The sequence below is a fragment of the Ostrea edulis genome, chromosome 5 (genome assembly GCF_947568905.1).
Source record: "Ostrea edulis chromosome 5, xbOstEdul1.1, whole genome shotgun sequence".
NCBI classification, from domain to species: Eukaryota; Metazoa; Mollusca; class Bivalvia; order Ostreida; family Ostreidae; genus Ostrea; species Ostrea edulis.
This window is the reverse complement of record NC_079168.1, coordinates 78,135,309-78,151,049: the sequence shown is the minus strand read 5'-3', so window position 1 is coordinate 78,151,049 and position 15,741 is coordinate 78,135,309. Positions and strand designations below refer to the sequence as shown.

Sequence of the window (15,741 nt, the reverse complement as noted above, 5' to 3'; positions counted from 1 at the left end):
CACATGATAGTTGTTTCTTTCCATGTACCTAAAGAATTTGAAATCATGTGCTTTAAAGATGATGTGCTTTTTTTCCTTCATTAAATCTAACATACACACAGTGAAATAATTCTCCAGTCATTGAGATAATGGGCTTTATACTTCACAGGATAGTGTTTCCTTTCAGAAAAACAGAAGTTTTTCAATAACTCAAGAGCATAAAAAAGGAAATTAGGCAATTCTTTCCTGCTTCCATTTCCTCTCATTTCATTATTAGATCATGAGGTAAACTTGGTAGGAAGTCACCACTACATGATAAAAACATAGTGAATAGATGGCAATGATACTGTCATTTATATTTTACTGACAACTGTTGTCTACTAGATCTCAGGCTTTTGAGAATGGGAAAGATCAATGAGAGTTATAGAGTACATAGAGTGAATGCTCAAAAAAAAAAACCAAGACACAAGGGACATCAGGAATAATCCCATAACTTCTAGTTTGTCAATTTCTATCAAGCCATAACATAACCGTCCATACACATGGAAGTGCAAGAGATGGATTGGGCCTGGAGGATTCATCCATCAACACACTAATCAATCTTCAACATACCAGTCGGCATAAACAACTGTGAATTTCACACACATGAAATGAATTTAACATAATACATGTAATTTTCACCATTCCATCTGTTGTCCTGTTTTATTTATGAATTACTTCCTAGCACATATATAGAATTACATATAGTACATGACAAAATACATCATAATCTGTGCACGGGATGACAACTTGCACGAACAGATAATGGTGTTTATCAAACAATTTGTAATACACATGGTACTGCATATGAGATCACTGTAACCTTGTTACATATCCTGTCTTATCATTGTTGGCAACTTACGACAATTCTACTAGTTACATAACTTTGGTGGGAAGATAGTGTAATTAAAGTCATCAATCATTTGTCAGACAAAGAACACATTCTTCTTCATTGTTTTAAAGTCTTTCCTTGCACCTTGAGGACTTCTAAAGTACACTCTATTAATCTCTGTAATGCTTTAGTCTTAATTATCACATTAATGTTACATATATATATATATATATTATAAATATATATATGTGTGTGTGTGTGTAACATTTGAAAGATTGTGATGTATGACAGTGTACAAATTCAAACATTCATAAAACACATGTTTCTCAATAGAATACACACAAGCAAATAATCTCCCTCTAATTAATAGTGGGTAAAATTCTAATAATTGAAAAGGAAATTCACATTTGTTTGAATGAGGAAATAAAGGTTGCATTGCCATAGAAAGTCTACAATATGACAGCTAGGTCATTTATAACAAAACCACATTTTCCTTAATTGTCCTCTTAAAGCCCTTATATACATTATGATGGAGTCTTTCCCCATCATTTAACACCCACTGTCTAAATATACCCCCTTTCCATATTAGTATGTCCCTAACACCAGCTACCTTGCTGGGTTGTTTCTTTTTTTATAAGAAGTAAACATTCCACTTTGAGATTTCTCCTGTTTAATATGACTTGTAGGAGATAAGCCCCCAGGGGCTTATTTTCAAACTGTTTAATAAAAGCTATTTTACATTCATTCCTTTCCAAAGTATGAGAAACAAATTGATTTGTTGGAAAGTAATTGAATGCAAGGTCAATAGTACTAGATACAAAATACATTGTAGAAAATAATGAGTGCAGTATCTCAAATGATCAACGAACAGGTGCTACAAACAGTCATGTGTAAATACCTTTCATTTTCACCTGGAATATATGTATATTATCATGGACCACATATAATTTAACTCTGTTTACAAGATAAACATGACAACCGATACTATACTCTACAGGGCAAGACCAAAAGCATAGTTTAGCTATTATGTTTCAAACTCTGTTTCTAATTAACAAAGTCATACAACCTACATTGTGTTTTGACTACACAATAGGGTATATGCAACTGTTTATCTATATGTTTAAAGGTTTGTTTGCATTCTTGTCATATATTTCATGATATACACAGGAAAACTATCAAATTGATCATTTGCCATACACTGAAGTAACATATATTCAGTTTTCCTTTACTCAATCCAGACAGTATATTGTCAAAAGTCTGACACCAATAGGCAAAACCTATCAAATTTTGGACTAGGTTAGTAAATTTGCTCTTTTGAAGTAGCCTAGTGGAAGAATAATCTTTTTTGAAAGATTTGTAAACAAAAAATACTAAACACATTACGAGTATATGATCTATGAATGAGAATATTTCTTGGACTTGCAAGCTTCATTGGTCCAAATAAAAAATGACTGAAGTATGTTACTTTCAGATTCCAAAATGAGACTTACAGATAAAACTTTTTTTGATTAAACAACTTTATTTTCAAATAAAGTTATTAATTTATTTTCATTTAACTGAAATAAACAATGCATTTTACTAAATATAAAAACAGTGTCTCCATCCTTAGCGCAAAGCATATCCAATCAAGTAAGTATTCTACAACCGCAACTTTTTAAAAAGTAAACAAAACCACATTGTAATGTGTTAGACTCTGAAAGCTCTACAAGGAAATGTGAGTCTGCTCAAATAAATATTATTTGAAATCAAGGTATTAATAATAAGACAAACTCAGGAGAGAAGATTCATAAAAAAATGTTTTTATCTCCAAAATGTGTACCTTAATCCTATTAAATCATTTGCATCAATGTTCAGATTCACGATATGCAGTTGTAAATTAAAGCATGAATATACATGTAGCGATGACATCAAAATCACAAATGACACACACAATTTTATTTTAGGGAATTACCCAAGTCCAGTCTATCCCTCCAATGTGTATATGTTGCAGTTTTAAAATTGACACGAGGAAAACCCAGACTGAATACAATTCAAATTATATTTTGTATAAGACATACAAATCCACCACACATATTGTCAATAGGCTATATCAATATCATAACACTCACCAAACATCATATCTTCCCCAAGGTCCTTGCCATGCCGAATCATATGTTCCCCCAGCGTCCCTTCTGGCTGGGGGTAGGAAATGTTTTTCGTATTTCCTCGCACTTTTGAGAAGTTATTTACAACCATCATCTTTGTTCTAGACGCTGAAAATTAATTTCACTTGATGTCAAATTCACAGTAACAAATCTGTATTATAAATGTTTCTTAAAGTTGTCATCTTTTCTATCTAGGAGTGGCTTGATATCACTACATACCTGGGTTTGGTTGGAGATATTCCTGTGTTTTTGAAATCAAGTCATCAACCAACTTCCCCATCACATCAATTCTCTATCAAAACAATTAAATCAAGACAATGAAACAATCAGTCAGTGCAATGGTTGAAACAATCAGTCAGTGCAATGGTTGAAACAATCAGTCAGTGCAATGGTTGTGTGGGTATACAAGAGAACAACACTAACATTTCTACAAATGGATGAGGAAAGTTAGCAACTAAAACTGAATACCAGTCAAGTTAAACACGAAGTTCCTGAAAATGGTTTTTACTTTTAAAAATCGGGGATGCCTAGTGGACCTGCCCATTCTGGGATCTCTGCAAACCTAATGTCAGTCAAGACTGATATTCAAAAATGAAATCACCATAATCTTCTAAAAGTAAGCAGGGTTTAACAGTTGGGAACACTTCCCCAATAGTGAGATCTTCTGCTAAAATGCGATTATCTCTCTTTAGCGAGAAAGTAAGCATTACCATAAACGGGTGTTTTTGGTGTCTTCATTGAAAATAATGGCAAATTTCGTGCAATGCTGAATAAGTGCAACACACATTCAACATGGTGTGATTTGTCTCTATAAAATTGACAACAGTCAAGAAATTTTATATCAATGTTGCTGTGTAAGAGGGAAGGAGACTGAAATCCAATGCACACCGTGTTTTTGTTTTAATTAATATATCAGACATTTTAGCACTTCTTTTCACAGGAAACACGAAGAGATATACTCCATGGGTGTTTTTCCTCAGTTGTGCGATATATATTTACTCTTGCTAGAGAGGGATAATCACATTTTTGCAAGAAGATCTCGCTATAGGGGAAGTGTTCCCAACCTGTTTAAGTCAAAAACATACTACATATATATATACATGTGAAAATTGTAGCTTACCCTTTCCATTTCTACGAACTCATCATCCAGTTCTGTTCCTTTTGCACCACCAATTTTTTCACTCATATACTGAAATTTTCCAATTTTTTTTTTTAAAATTATATCATACTATATCGAAATAATGCTACTCCCACCTCTTGAGAAAGTTTGCTTCATAATAATTTATTAATTGAAGAGTATGTCTATATTAAGAAATCAAAAAATCAAAAGTGTCTAAATAGTAAATACAGCACTGCATCTATGTATATTTCATGTATCTTTTTAAAATGAGAGACATACATCATATTTGGATGTTTTAAAAGGTATAATTCACTAATGTATTTAATCAAACACATTAGATCTATAGATCTATACTTATGATCTATTGAAAACGTTAATATCTAATGCATTTTTTGATGACTGAAAATCGACTATTTTAAAATCAACCCTCTAATCTAGACAACACCAATTCCGACAGGGTTCCTATTTTCAATTTTGCAATAGCACAATGACAAACCGGTTCATATTACGAATCGAATCAGTTACGAGTGGAAACATCCATATATATGCTGAATACTCAACATATAAATGAAGTAAATCTGAAGAGAAAATACCTGATTTGCTTTATTGAATTGCTTCTTGAATCCTTCCCACGACATTTTGATATAAATTTCTCACTTCAAACTGTCAAATCTATTATTTAGACGTACTCCCACTAATATTGACGACTTAACACAAATCGCGCAGCGAATATCTAAACATTTGGAAAAAATTCAATCTGATAAAATTGGAATTCTCTATATCGGAAAAAAAAAATACATGTAATAAATCTTATAGAAACATTTTGCCTTCATGTTTAATCTATTAAATGATATATGTTATTCTCTCGAGAGTCCACGTCTTTGTATGAATGCGTTTTATTTATCTAATCAATTTGTATTTGAACCCACGATGTCCAAAGAAATTACAATGAAAAAATTTGCGAGTGAATTTTATAGCAAATACATTGTCATTATATAATGTACAATATAGTTTCCATGGTAAGGCACGTGGAATCAGGAAGGGCCATGCTACATGCAAAATTTTAAAAGAATTATGCATAAATTAAAATGTTCAATTGTTATTCCCCTCTCCTTTTCAGTTATTGACACCGTACTTTTTTTTTCCCATGCAAAGTAAGATTACTGAAGCGTGTTAATATTAGTGCCACATAGACTTTTTTTTTCTACACTTATTCATTAAGGTAGTTCGATCTTCATGTGAGGTCATAGGTTTTTGCAAAAATCTTTACTAAATTAAACTTTGTGCATGATAGAAATATTCTTTCAAAGAATTTTTTTATTCACTGGATAAAATAAAAATTCTGGTAAACTATTGATAGTGAAAAGGTTTATATTTTCCATGAATAATTAATTATTTATAATTTCGAGAATGTTGTCAAGGGCAATAACTCCTATGCTGGTATCTTCTCTGTTGTGTGTCTATTATATTTCCCTAATATTCACAATTGAGTTATATATACTTTTCAATTTAGCAATTTTTCTAAATTGTTGACATCAAAAATTTGTCATTTCAACAAGTTTTTAATCTACATGTATTTTCATCAAAATGTGTGATTTTCTGATATTGACCTATACTTCTGTTTTTGTTTGTCTGACAACTTAAAAAAAGGTGGCAACATACTTATTTTCGTTTGGTTAAACGACGTGTCCACAAAATATCGTAAATTATCTATGCTAAAAAGATTTTACTTGATTTTTTTAAAAGTTGATTTCATTTTATTTTTGTGCTGATTATTATGTTCCTACTCAACTGACGCTAGGAGAAATCCTATGTTCAAACTAGTTTATTACAGTGTAGTAATGAACAGTTGAATGAGTTTCAATTAACATTTTTATATTTAACTCCCGAGAACGAGAAACAAAATAATAAAAGCATTGGTTTTGAAGGAATTTGTTACTAATCCGGCGAAGTGCTATCCAAACTGGGATCAATCTATTTCGAGAATCAAAACCTGTAAACGAACTTTATTCAAATTGTACAAGTTTTCAATTTCAAGCCATATAAAACACACCCCTTCACATTGATTTATTCAAATTATTTGTCAACTTTTTTTCATCGAAGGCCAAAAAATAAATTAATGAATAAACTTTCAAAAATTGATATCGCATATTTTCGACATATATATAATTGCAGTAGAGGTTTAGTTATAAATCAAGTATCAATAAAGAGCTCTGTTTAATTTCATCCCAATATTACGATTCTTTATTCCAGTAATTTAAACACTGATCCCCACATTTCAAAATGCATGTGGCTGAGTAATTTAGATTGATCCAAAACAAGTAAACAAACAAACAAACAAACAAAAAGTTAAATTCTCTGGGAAACTTGATCAAAACATAAAATTTACATATATAGTTTCTTGACATTTTAGGTGCAAAAGGTTGTCCTTTCATTAATTGCTTTTCATAGCATTTTAATCCATGATCACACTTTACTAGTGACATGTAGATCTAGCTGATCGGATGTGATGATTTATGCATGTTTAGAAATGTATTGTTGTACACAAGTATATGTTACACATGTCTATAAATGTATTGTTGTACAAGTGTATATGTTACACATGTCTATAAATGTATTGTTGTACACATGTCTATAAATGTATTGTTGTACACATGTCTATAAATTTATTGTTGTACACATGTATATAAATGTATTGTTGTACACATGTCTATGAATGTATTGTTGTACACATGCATATAAGTGTATTGTTGTACACATGTATATAAATGTATTGTTGTACACATGTCTATAAATGTATTGTTGTACACATGTATATAAGTGTATTGTTGTACACATGTATATAAGTGTATTGTTGTATACATGTATATAAATGTATTGTTCTACACATGTATATAAGTGTATTGTTGTACACATGTATATAAATGTATTGTTGTACACATGTCTATAAATGTATTGTTGTACACATGTATATAAGTGTATTGTTGTACACATGTATATAAGTGTATTGTTGTACATATGTATATAAGTGTATTGTTGTACACATGTCTATAAATGTATTGTTGTACACATGTCTATGAATGTATTGTTGTACACATGTATATATACACATGTCTATAAGTATATTGTTGTACACATGTATATAAATGTATTGTTGTACACCTGTATATAAGTGTATTGTTGTACACATGTATATATACACATGTATATAAATGTATTGTTGTACACATGTCTATAAATGTATTGTTGTACACATGTCTATAAATGTATTGTTGTACACATGTATATAAATGTATTGTTGTACACATGTCTATAAATGTATTGTTGTACACATGTCTATAAAATAAATGTATTGTTGTACACATGTCTATAAATGTATTGTTGTACACATGTATATAAGTGTATTGTTGTACACATGTCTATAAATGTATTGTTGTACACATGTATATAAGTGTATTGTTGTACACCTGTCTATAAATGTATTGTTGTACACATGTATATAAATGTATTGTTGTACACATGTCTATAAATGTATTGTTGTACACATGTCTATAAATGTATTGTTGTACACATGTTTATAAATGTATTGTTGTACACATGTCTATAAATGTATTGTTGTACACGTGTATATGTACACATGTCTGTAGTATTGTACGTGCATGTCACTGTAGTAAAAAAAACTAAAATAAAATCAATACTGAGTTCGTTTTCCCCATTACTCTGCTTTTGTTGTTGGGTGAATTATCTTTGATATCCGTTCCAATTGTCCTCATAGATGTAGATATGCAATTTTAAAAAATATAAACATTTGAAGTGTCAATTTGAGGTGCTAAAGGGAGAATGTGCCAGAAACTTGGTTGCAAGTCCGACCTAGAAACACACAAAAGCTTCTCTGTTTAGGCTTGAAACTTATCCATTGCGAATATTTGTCAGTTCAAAACTCTTTCTAATTTCATTCTGTACCTAAGAATAACACAAAATCGGTAAAAATTAAAATCGAACCATGTTCATACTCTATTTAATATATATCATATTATGTAAATACATACATTCACACACGCGGGTTGGAACTACTACAAGATTTAAAACATCATAGATGCACCGAGACACCCATCCCCTGCCAAATTATCTAGCTTCAACTGGTTTCCCAGTCGCATCTTCGTCTTGACAAAATTTTGTTCATTGATATTCAAAGCTATTCAAATATAGACTACAATATTTATAAGCTAATTTGTAAAACTAAAATAAAATGGATATACTACGGTCCGATCTATTCTTTGAGTTTGGTTTTTCTAAAAAGGAAACAAAGACACAAACACTATCAATTTAGATCATAGATTTATAAACATGCAATTTACATGAAAAAATTAGTCTTTTTTGGCTAAACTCGAGCAGTTGTATCAGCACTGATTCCCTCGTTCACGCGCTAATAAGATATTATCAAATATCATTATATCCACGCAGTAAAATACTTCCTTTTATGGGCCATTTTCTTCCTTTATGGTTTTTGAAAGGTACATATAACAAAATATATGCCACAAAAATCATGAAAACAATATGAAAAACACAAAATATCTAACAGAATAATAAAGGAGAAGAAAACAGAGGGAACATTAAAAACAAAAGAGCTGTATGGAATCTCAGCTTATACAGTCTTTCTGTAATACAGAATACGTAAAAGAACGATTGAACACCTTCCTTTGTCGATCCGTTAAAATTCAAAATTTCAAAGATACATAGCTCATTTTGTCAAGCGAAGTCTAACGTTGTGAGCGTCTAAGAGAGTGGTAAGCCAGTCTGTCGAACGCTCACGGTGGACAGAAGCTTGTTCCATCATTCTCAGAAACATCCGCTCGGTTTGGCTTTTGGTCCCGTGAAGAACAATTTTCTTCATCATGTTAAAGTTACATAGCCTCACCTCCGTCTCTTCTCGCCTTGGTTCCTCAACAGACAAATTTGCCGTCCCCGGAAGTGCCAACATATTGTAAATGGTCAGTACGGATACTCGGTCCCAATCCAATGGCTTTGGTTGTCTACCGGAAGTGTGAAGTCTAAATGCTGCCATTTCCCACGCAAACAGGCGCGCATCCGGACTGAGATTCTCCCAGTCTTTCGGGGGCCAGTACAGAGGCTGTGGGTCAGTCAGCAGCGCCAGAGGGCGCACGTCTGTCCACTCTCGCTTCGCTGGCGGGATGATAGGCATAACTCCGGTGCTTAAAAATTCGAGAGCTGTTTTACGAGAATGGGTTGCTGGAATGGTTGTGTCCAGAACAATTACTTCACCATCGTTCTCATATTTCGCAGGTGATTGATGGGACTGCTTATTTGTTGAATGCATGATGACCTCTGACAAATGCTTTTCTTTTCCAAGATCGAAATACCCCGAGTCTACTGAGGAACCTGTTTCCGTAGCGAGTTCAGAGGTAGAAGTTTCGGAAGTAAATTCAGTCTTGACGTCATCGGGTCTAAGAAAGGTGTTTCCCCTGTATTCCCCCCGTGACTCGGCATCATTTTCCAAAAGTTCATCTAAATCAGAGAGCATAACTTCGTCCCCATTATCCATTCCCGTACGAGAGCTGGTGTTCAGCATGACCGGAGATCGGATGTGAGAATCAGGCATCGGATGGTTGTCCTCTTCCCAGAGGTCATGAAGGGGAGTCATTATCGTCGGTGAATACGTTCTGCTGGCTTGATTCTTGGACGGTTGGTATAATTTAATGCCATACGTGACCTTTGCCACCAGTCGAGAGGGTATTCCTAGTGTGGTCGCAATGGTGTCTTTCATCCTCAGGTGATTTGTATTGACTTCCTTCATACTAGTGGGAGGTTCATTGTAATTCTGTTTTAACGCAGCCTTCTTATGAACAATGTTTACATAGGATCTTGGATCTGATGTGATTTCTTTGGCCAGGATACAGCGGTACCAGATCTGGCATTGGCCCTCTGTATATAGAAGAGCAGAGATACCGTCCACTGTGTCGTAGATGGAGTGGATCACCAGCTGATCTCGAGTGATGGCGGGTCTGCGGGGGGAATATGCATCCGATTTATTGATTTTTACACAAGGTTCTGATTGATCAACATGTTCCGAGGCACCATTTATGTCCATCAAAAGTGGTCTCTCCATATTTCTCTTCCCACTAACCCTCGATTTCCCCTCCTCTGCCAGTTTCCAGCCTCGTTCCCAATCGTGAATGGAGCGACTTGACTCCCTTACTTTCGCAAGCCAGTTCCTCACAAGATCCCGGGCTGCGCTTGCGCAGGAACTCTTGGGATCCGAAGGTTCAATATATTGTCGATATTCATGTGGAACAAACGAAAACCAGAATCCATTTGACTCTGTAAAGAGGTCGTTTTTGAGAGACCCAAGCCGGTCAACATCTCGTTTATGTTCTCGTAGAACGTGGTCTCGTAAATCCGGGGTTGTTTTTCGGAAATGTTTTTCCTTCAGACAGAAAGGACAGAGAACCTGCAAGCTCATGGTGACGAGGAATTTTTTTTTTTCATGGAAACTATAATCTGAAAAGAAATTAGTATTTACCTTTAAAAACTTGACGTTGTTTTCAGCAGTGCTTGATATATTTTTGTAAAACTATAATTGGTGTTGATTTCCCCATCTGTATTGTTTTCTCTGATAAACGTTTGACGGGAAGAAATTAGTAAAGTACATGCTCGAGACGATGTGCCGTAGGATATCACAATTTAAACTACAGAAAAAACACTTTAGATAATTGAGATAAAATTTAACCAACACTCTGCTTGTGCATATCAAACTTATCACTGCCTTTCAATTCAAATATGACACTCCATATGAAAACATATGGTTTTAAAGTCATTGAAATTGAAATCAAGTACTAGTATTTTTTCGATAACAACGATTAATTTTTACAATTTAGATTGTCAACACTTCCGTAATTTTACCGTCTGGTATCTCTGCTCCGTGCCCTTATACGTTGTCCATCTTGGAATTCTGTAAGATAAAACATATATAATACCAGCTATAATTTGTTTAACCTTTTCCGGTAGTGTTTCCTGCTGTGAATTCATGTTTAAGGTTTCCTGGACAAAAAAAAACACACCAGTTGTTTTGTGTGTCGCTTTAACCGGGTTGTAATAATTTTTATAAGCACTAATATTTCATAAGCACTAATATATATACCGTATATATATATATATATATATATATATATATATATATATATATATATATATATATATATATAACTTTTCAAATAGTAGTTTACATCTATACCATCGACTTGTTCAGTTGGCTTAATATAAAGAATAAATCACATTTGTTTTCATAGTGTATTAGACGACACCATGATAATTAATCATTTCATGTCCCTAATTGATTATATCCCCCTGTAAGTTACTGGTACCCCCTCCTGTATATTACTGGTGCACCCCCCCCCCTCCCCCTGTATATTACTGGTAACCCCTCCTGTTTATTACTGGTATCATAACGAAATTTGCAATGTATAAAACAGATGATAGAATTCTGAAATAGGGGAGAAGAGTAATGAATGGAGTAATGAATTGGCAAAATAATGTGGGACAAAAACAACAGTAAGATGCAGAACAAAAATGTCTGAACTTTTCACCGTGAGGTGAGGTGACAGGGAGATTATTAGTATGTGTGTTTATAGCTTGTTTACAAGATCATGAGGGTGAAATCGATTTTGGTCAGAGGAAACGTGTAACCAATCGGAGTGTAAGAAATCAATCACCAGAGGTCAAGCATTTGTATATATTATTTACAAGAAAAATGAAATTAAAAATTATGCAAAACCTTACAAGTGAAGTTGAGTACCGTATGCAACGCTAAATTATAAGATTTTTCAAGGAAATAATTGTGTTGGCTTTGAGTTTGAATAAAAAGCCAATGTCAATATTACAGATTATTAAGATATAACAAATATGGTAAGGAATTTTGGAGGATGTACGGGGGTATAAATGCGAGGAACAAAGACAGAGTTCTTCAGTAGCTGAACAGAACTTTGTCTTTGGTTTTTAATTTATACAGGTAAGATGCGCATTTCTGAAATAACTTTTCAATTTTTCAGATAGCTTCGTCAATTTTTGTGGGTGAACTTTTATATTATAATGTTTGTAATTATTATTGTATATTGTATAAATATGAATTGTAATCAATAATTATAATGATGAAATGTTTCTTTAATAAAAAAGAGTAGCTGAACAGAACTTTGTCTTTGGTTTTTCATTTATACAGGTTGAACGAAAAAGGGCTACTCCGTTCGGCCTGTGAACACACAAAGATCCCTGGTACCTAATAAATATTTGCATATCACGCTTTGCGCCATAGCTGGCTCCAAAATACTTCTTCCCCCAAAATTTGTATATGAGCTATTACGAAGTTCGAGTCAGTTATGGGGTGAAATAGGATATGATACTGGTACCCCTCCTGTATCTTACTGGTACCCCCCCCCCTTGTATATTACTGGTACACCTTCCTGTATATTACTGGTACCCCCTCCTGTATATTACTGGTACATCCCCCTGTATATTATTGGTACCCTCTCCTGTATATTACTGGTACCCCCTCCTGTATATTACTGGTACCCCCCTGTATATTACTTGTATCCACCCCTTGTATATTACTGGTACCCACCCCCTGTATATTACTGGTACCCACCCCTTGTATATTACTGGTACCCACCCCCTGTATATTACTGGTACCCATCCCTTGTATATCACTGGTACCCATCCCTTGTATATCACTGGTACCCCCTCAAATTAGACCTTACAGACATCCGATACCACTTGTATGCTCAAATCGTTGCTCACTTCGTCAAATGAGTTGGACCAGATTGTCTTCATTGTGTTATAAGAATATAAGCAAAGATTAAGATTCCACAATGTAATTAGGCCAGATGCAATGTCTAGTATAAGATCTAATGCTCACGGATTTTGTTGAATCAGTTATGCAAACTAAGGCGGGTCAGATCTTTATACAAAATTATGTAGATATTTTTACACCATTAGGAAATAATTCCGATGTTTTCCTTGAAAAAAAAAAAACTCAGAAAAATCTCAATCACCCGATTAGGAGGGTGAATATGGCGATGGTGATTCCGGCAATCGATTAGGACGACCATTACAATTCGGAATGGTGTACATGTATGTACTAACTCCATTGGTAAAATGCTTTTAAGAATTTACGTCGGGTCTTTGTTCTTTGAAATAAAAGTCTGGAGCAGTGAAATAGTTTTGGGAGCATTGAGATAACTGTCTGAAGCTTTAGAATAGCTGTATGGAGCATTGAAATGTATGGAGCATTGAATTATATGTCTAGAGCAGTGAAAAGTTGGACTGAAACAATAAATATCTGTCGAATATTTGTCGGAAGCATTAAAAATCGACCTTATGGAGCAGAAAAATATTAGGCTGGAACACTAAGATGACTGCTGGAGCATTGAAATAACTGCAATGAGCATTGAATTGCCTGAAGCATTGAAATACGTTTCTGGAGCAATGAAATATTTGTCTGGAGCATTGAAATATCTGTCTAAAGCATTAAAATAATTGTCAGGAGCATTGGAATATCTGTCTAAAGCATTAAAATAATTGTCAGGAGCGTTGAAGTATCTGTCTAAATCATTAAAATAATTGTCAGGAGCATTTCAATATCTGTCTAAAGCATTAGAATAATTGTCAGGAGCATTGGAATTGCTGTCTAGAGCCTCGAAGCATCTGTCGGGGGGGGGGGGGGCATTTAAATGTTAGGGGCACTGAAATATTTTTTGGGTGCATTGAAATATCTGTTTAGTGTGTTGATATGACTGTCTGGAGCATTGGAATAACTGTGAAGCATTGGAATGTTAAAACATTGAAGTATCTGACGCAGTGAATATCTGTCTGGGGTATTGAAATATCTGTCGGGAGCATTATTTAAGGTTATTCCACCCGTCTAGAATTATAGCTTCAATCTTATATTTTGATTGTTGATTCTTCAAATAATATATCTTAGTAACAAATCAAACTGATAAGATAAGTATGTTGCGGTATTGATTTTTTTTTTTTATCAATTAGAACACATCTACCTGCTACATGTACCAACGTCAGAAAAAATTGCAATTTTTCTTAAACAGCATTATCAAAATTTCACAAAAACTGGTTCAAACGATATAATAGTATTCATAACAATTTCGTGAAACTGTTTCGTTAAAAAATATACAAAATGTTTGTGAAAAATGAAGGAAATCTATCTCATAATGGACTTTGATAAATAACTTAATGAAAACAGAGCCATTGTCCTTGGGTTCAATATTTTGAAACATATAATTGATTATTCATATATAACTTGGACTTTTGAAATATCTTATGTTTAACAAGATTTTTTGAAAATAACTATTGAAAAAGACTCCAACAAACTTTATGTTCCTGTCATGCATAAATCTTATTAAATCATTGACTTTGCAAAACCTTATGACGTCACAGGAGCGTGAACCTACGTTAATGACTTCTGGAGCATTGGAATATCTGGATCATTGAAATATATGTCTGGAGCAGTGAAATGTCTCTCTGGAGCAGTGGAATGTCTGTCTGGAACAGTGAAATGTCTGTCTTGAGCAGTGGAATGTCTGTCTGGAACAGTGAAATGTCTGTCTGGAGCTGTGATATGTCTGTCTGGAACACTGAAATATCTGTCTGGAACAGTGAAATGTCTGTCTGGAACACTGAAATATCTGTCTGGAACAGTGAAGTGTCTGTCTGGAACAGTGAAATGTCTGTCTTGAGCAGTGAAATGTCTGTCTGGAACAGTGAAATGTCTGTCTGGAGCAGTGAAATGTCTGTTTGAACAGTGAAATATCTGTCTGGAACAGTGAAGTGTCTGTCTTGAGCAGTGAAATGTCTGTCTGGAACAGTGAAATATCTGTCTGGAGCAGTGAAATGTCTGTTTGAACAGTGAAATGTCTGTCTGGAACAGTGAAATGTCTGTCTTGAGCAGTGAAATGTCTGTCTGGAACAGTGAAATATCTGTCTGGAGCAGTGAAATGTCTGTTTGAACAGTGAAATGTCTGTCTGGGGCATTTAAATAACTGTCAAGGGCATAAGAGGTACTATCCGGAGTATTGAAATATGCTACTTAGCGCATTTTGAATCATCTGGCACGCTATATTTATATTTACATTGTACTCCTCTATAAAGATATCTTATATAATTTATGAGATATCTTCTATTTTCAATAATATGTCTAATAAATTCCATAAGATATCTCATAAAATTTACAGTTTATAAGATAACTCATAAAATATATCAGGTGTTTTTAAACTATATAAGATATCTCATAAAGTTTATAAGATATCTTATATATTAAAAAGATATCTTATAAAGTTTGTGAGATATCTTATAAGAATAGAATATATCCTATAAATTTATTTCTATAAGATATATAGATATCTTATATGTTTTATAAAATATCTAAAAACCTTTATAAGATATCTTATAAAATATCTCATAAATGAATTTTCATAAGATATCGCATAAACTGTATAAGATATCTTATAACTTTTATAGAATATCTTATAAAAGAAAGTTTATAAGATAACTCATAAAATTTACAGTTTATAAGATATCTCATAAAATATATAAGATATCTCATA

The 15,741-nt window shown here is 33.4% G+C and overlaps 1 protein-coding gene across 3 annotated transcripts in view; it reads right to left on the bottom strand.

Annotated features, from left to right (window-relative positions):
* The window catches only part of LOC125649889 (endophilin-A3-like), a 35,064-nt gene extending 23,966 nt beyond the window's left edge, over positions 1–11,098 (bottom strand). For 2 of the 3 annotated variants that reach the window (XM_048877731.2, XM_048877732.2), the window contains exons 1-5: positions 11,036–11,086; positions 4,708–10,633; positions 4,115–4,183; positions 3,214–3,286; positions 2,959–3,102 (exon numbers count right to left, since the gene is read on the bottom strand). In XM_048877731.2, coding sequence (XP_048733688.1) covers positions 2,959–3,102; positions 3,214–3,286; positions 4,115–4,183; positions 4,708–4,752 — 331 coding nt within the window. In that variant the 5' untranslated portion in view covers positions 4,753–10,633; positions 11,036–11,086. Of the gene's footprint in view, positions 1–2,958; positions 3,103–3,213; positions 3,287–4,114; positions 4,184–4,707; positions 10,634–11,035 lie in introns of those variants that run through there. The other variant, XM_048877719.2, reaches the window with a different exon arrangement.
* Positions 11,099–15,741: the final 4,643 nt, after the last annotated feature.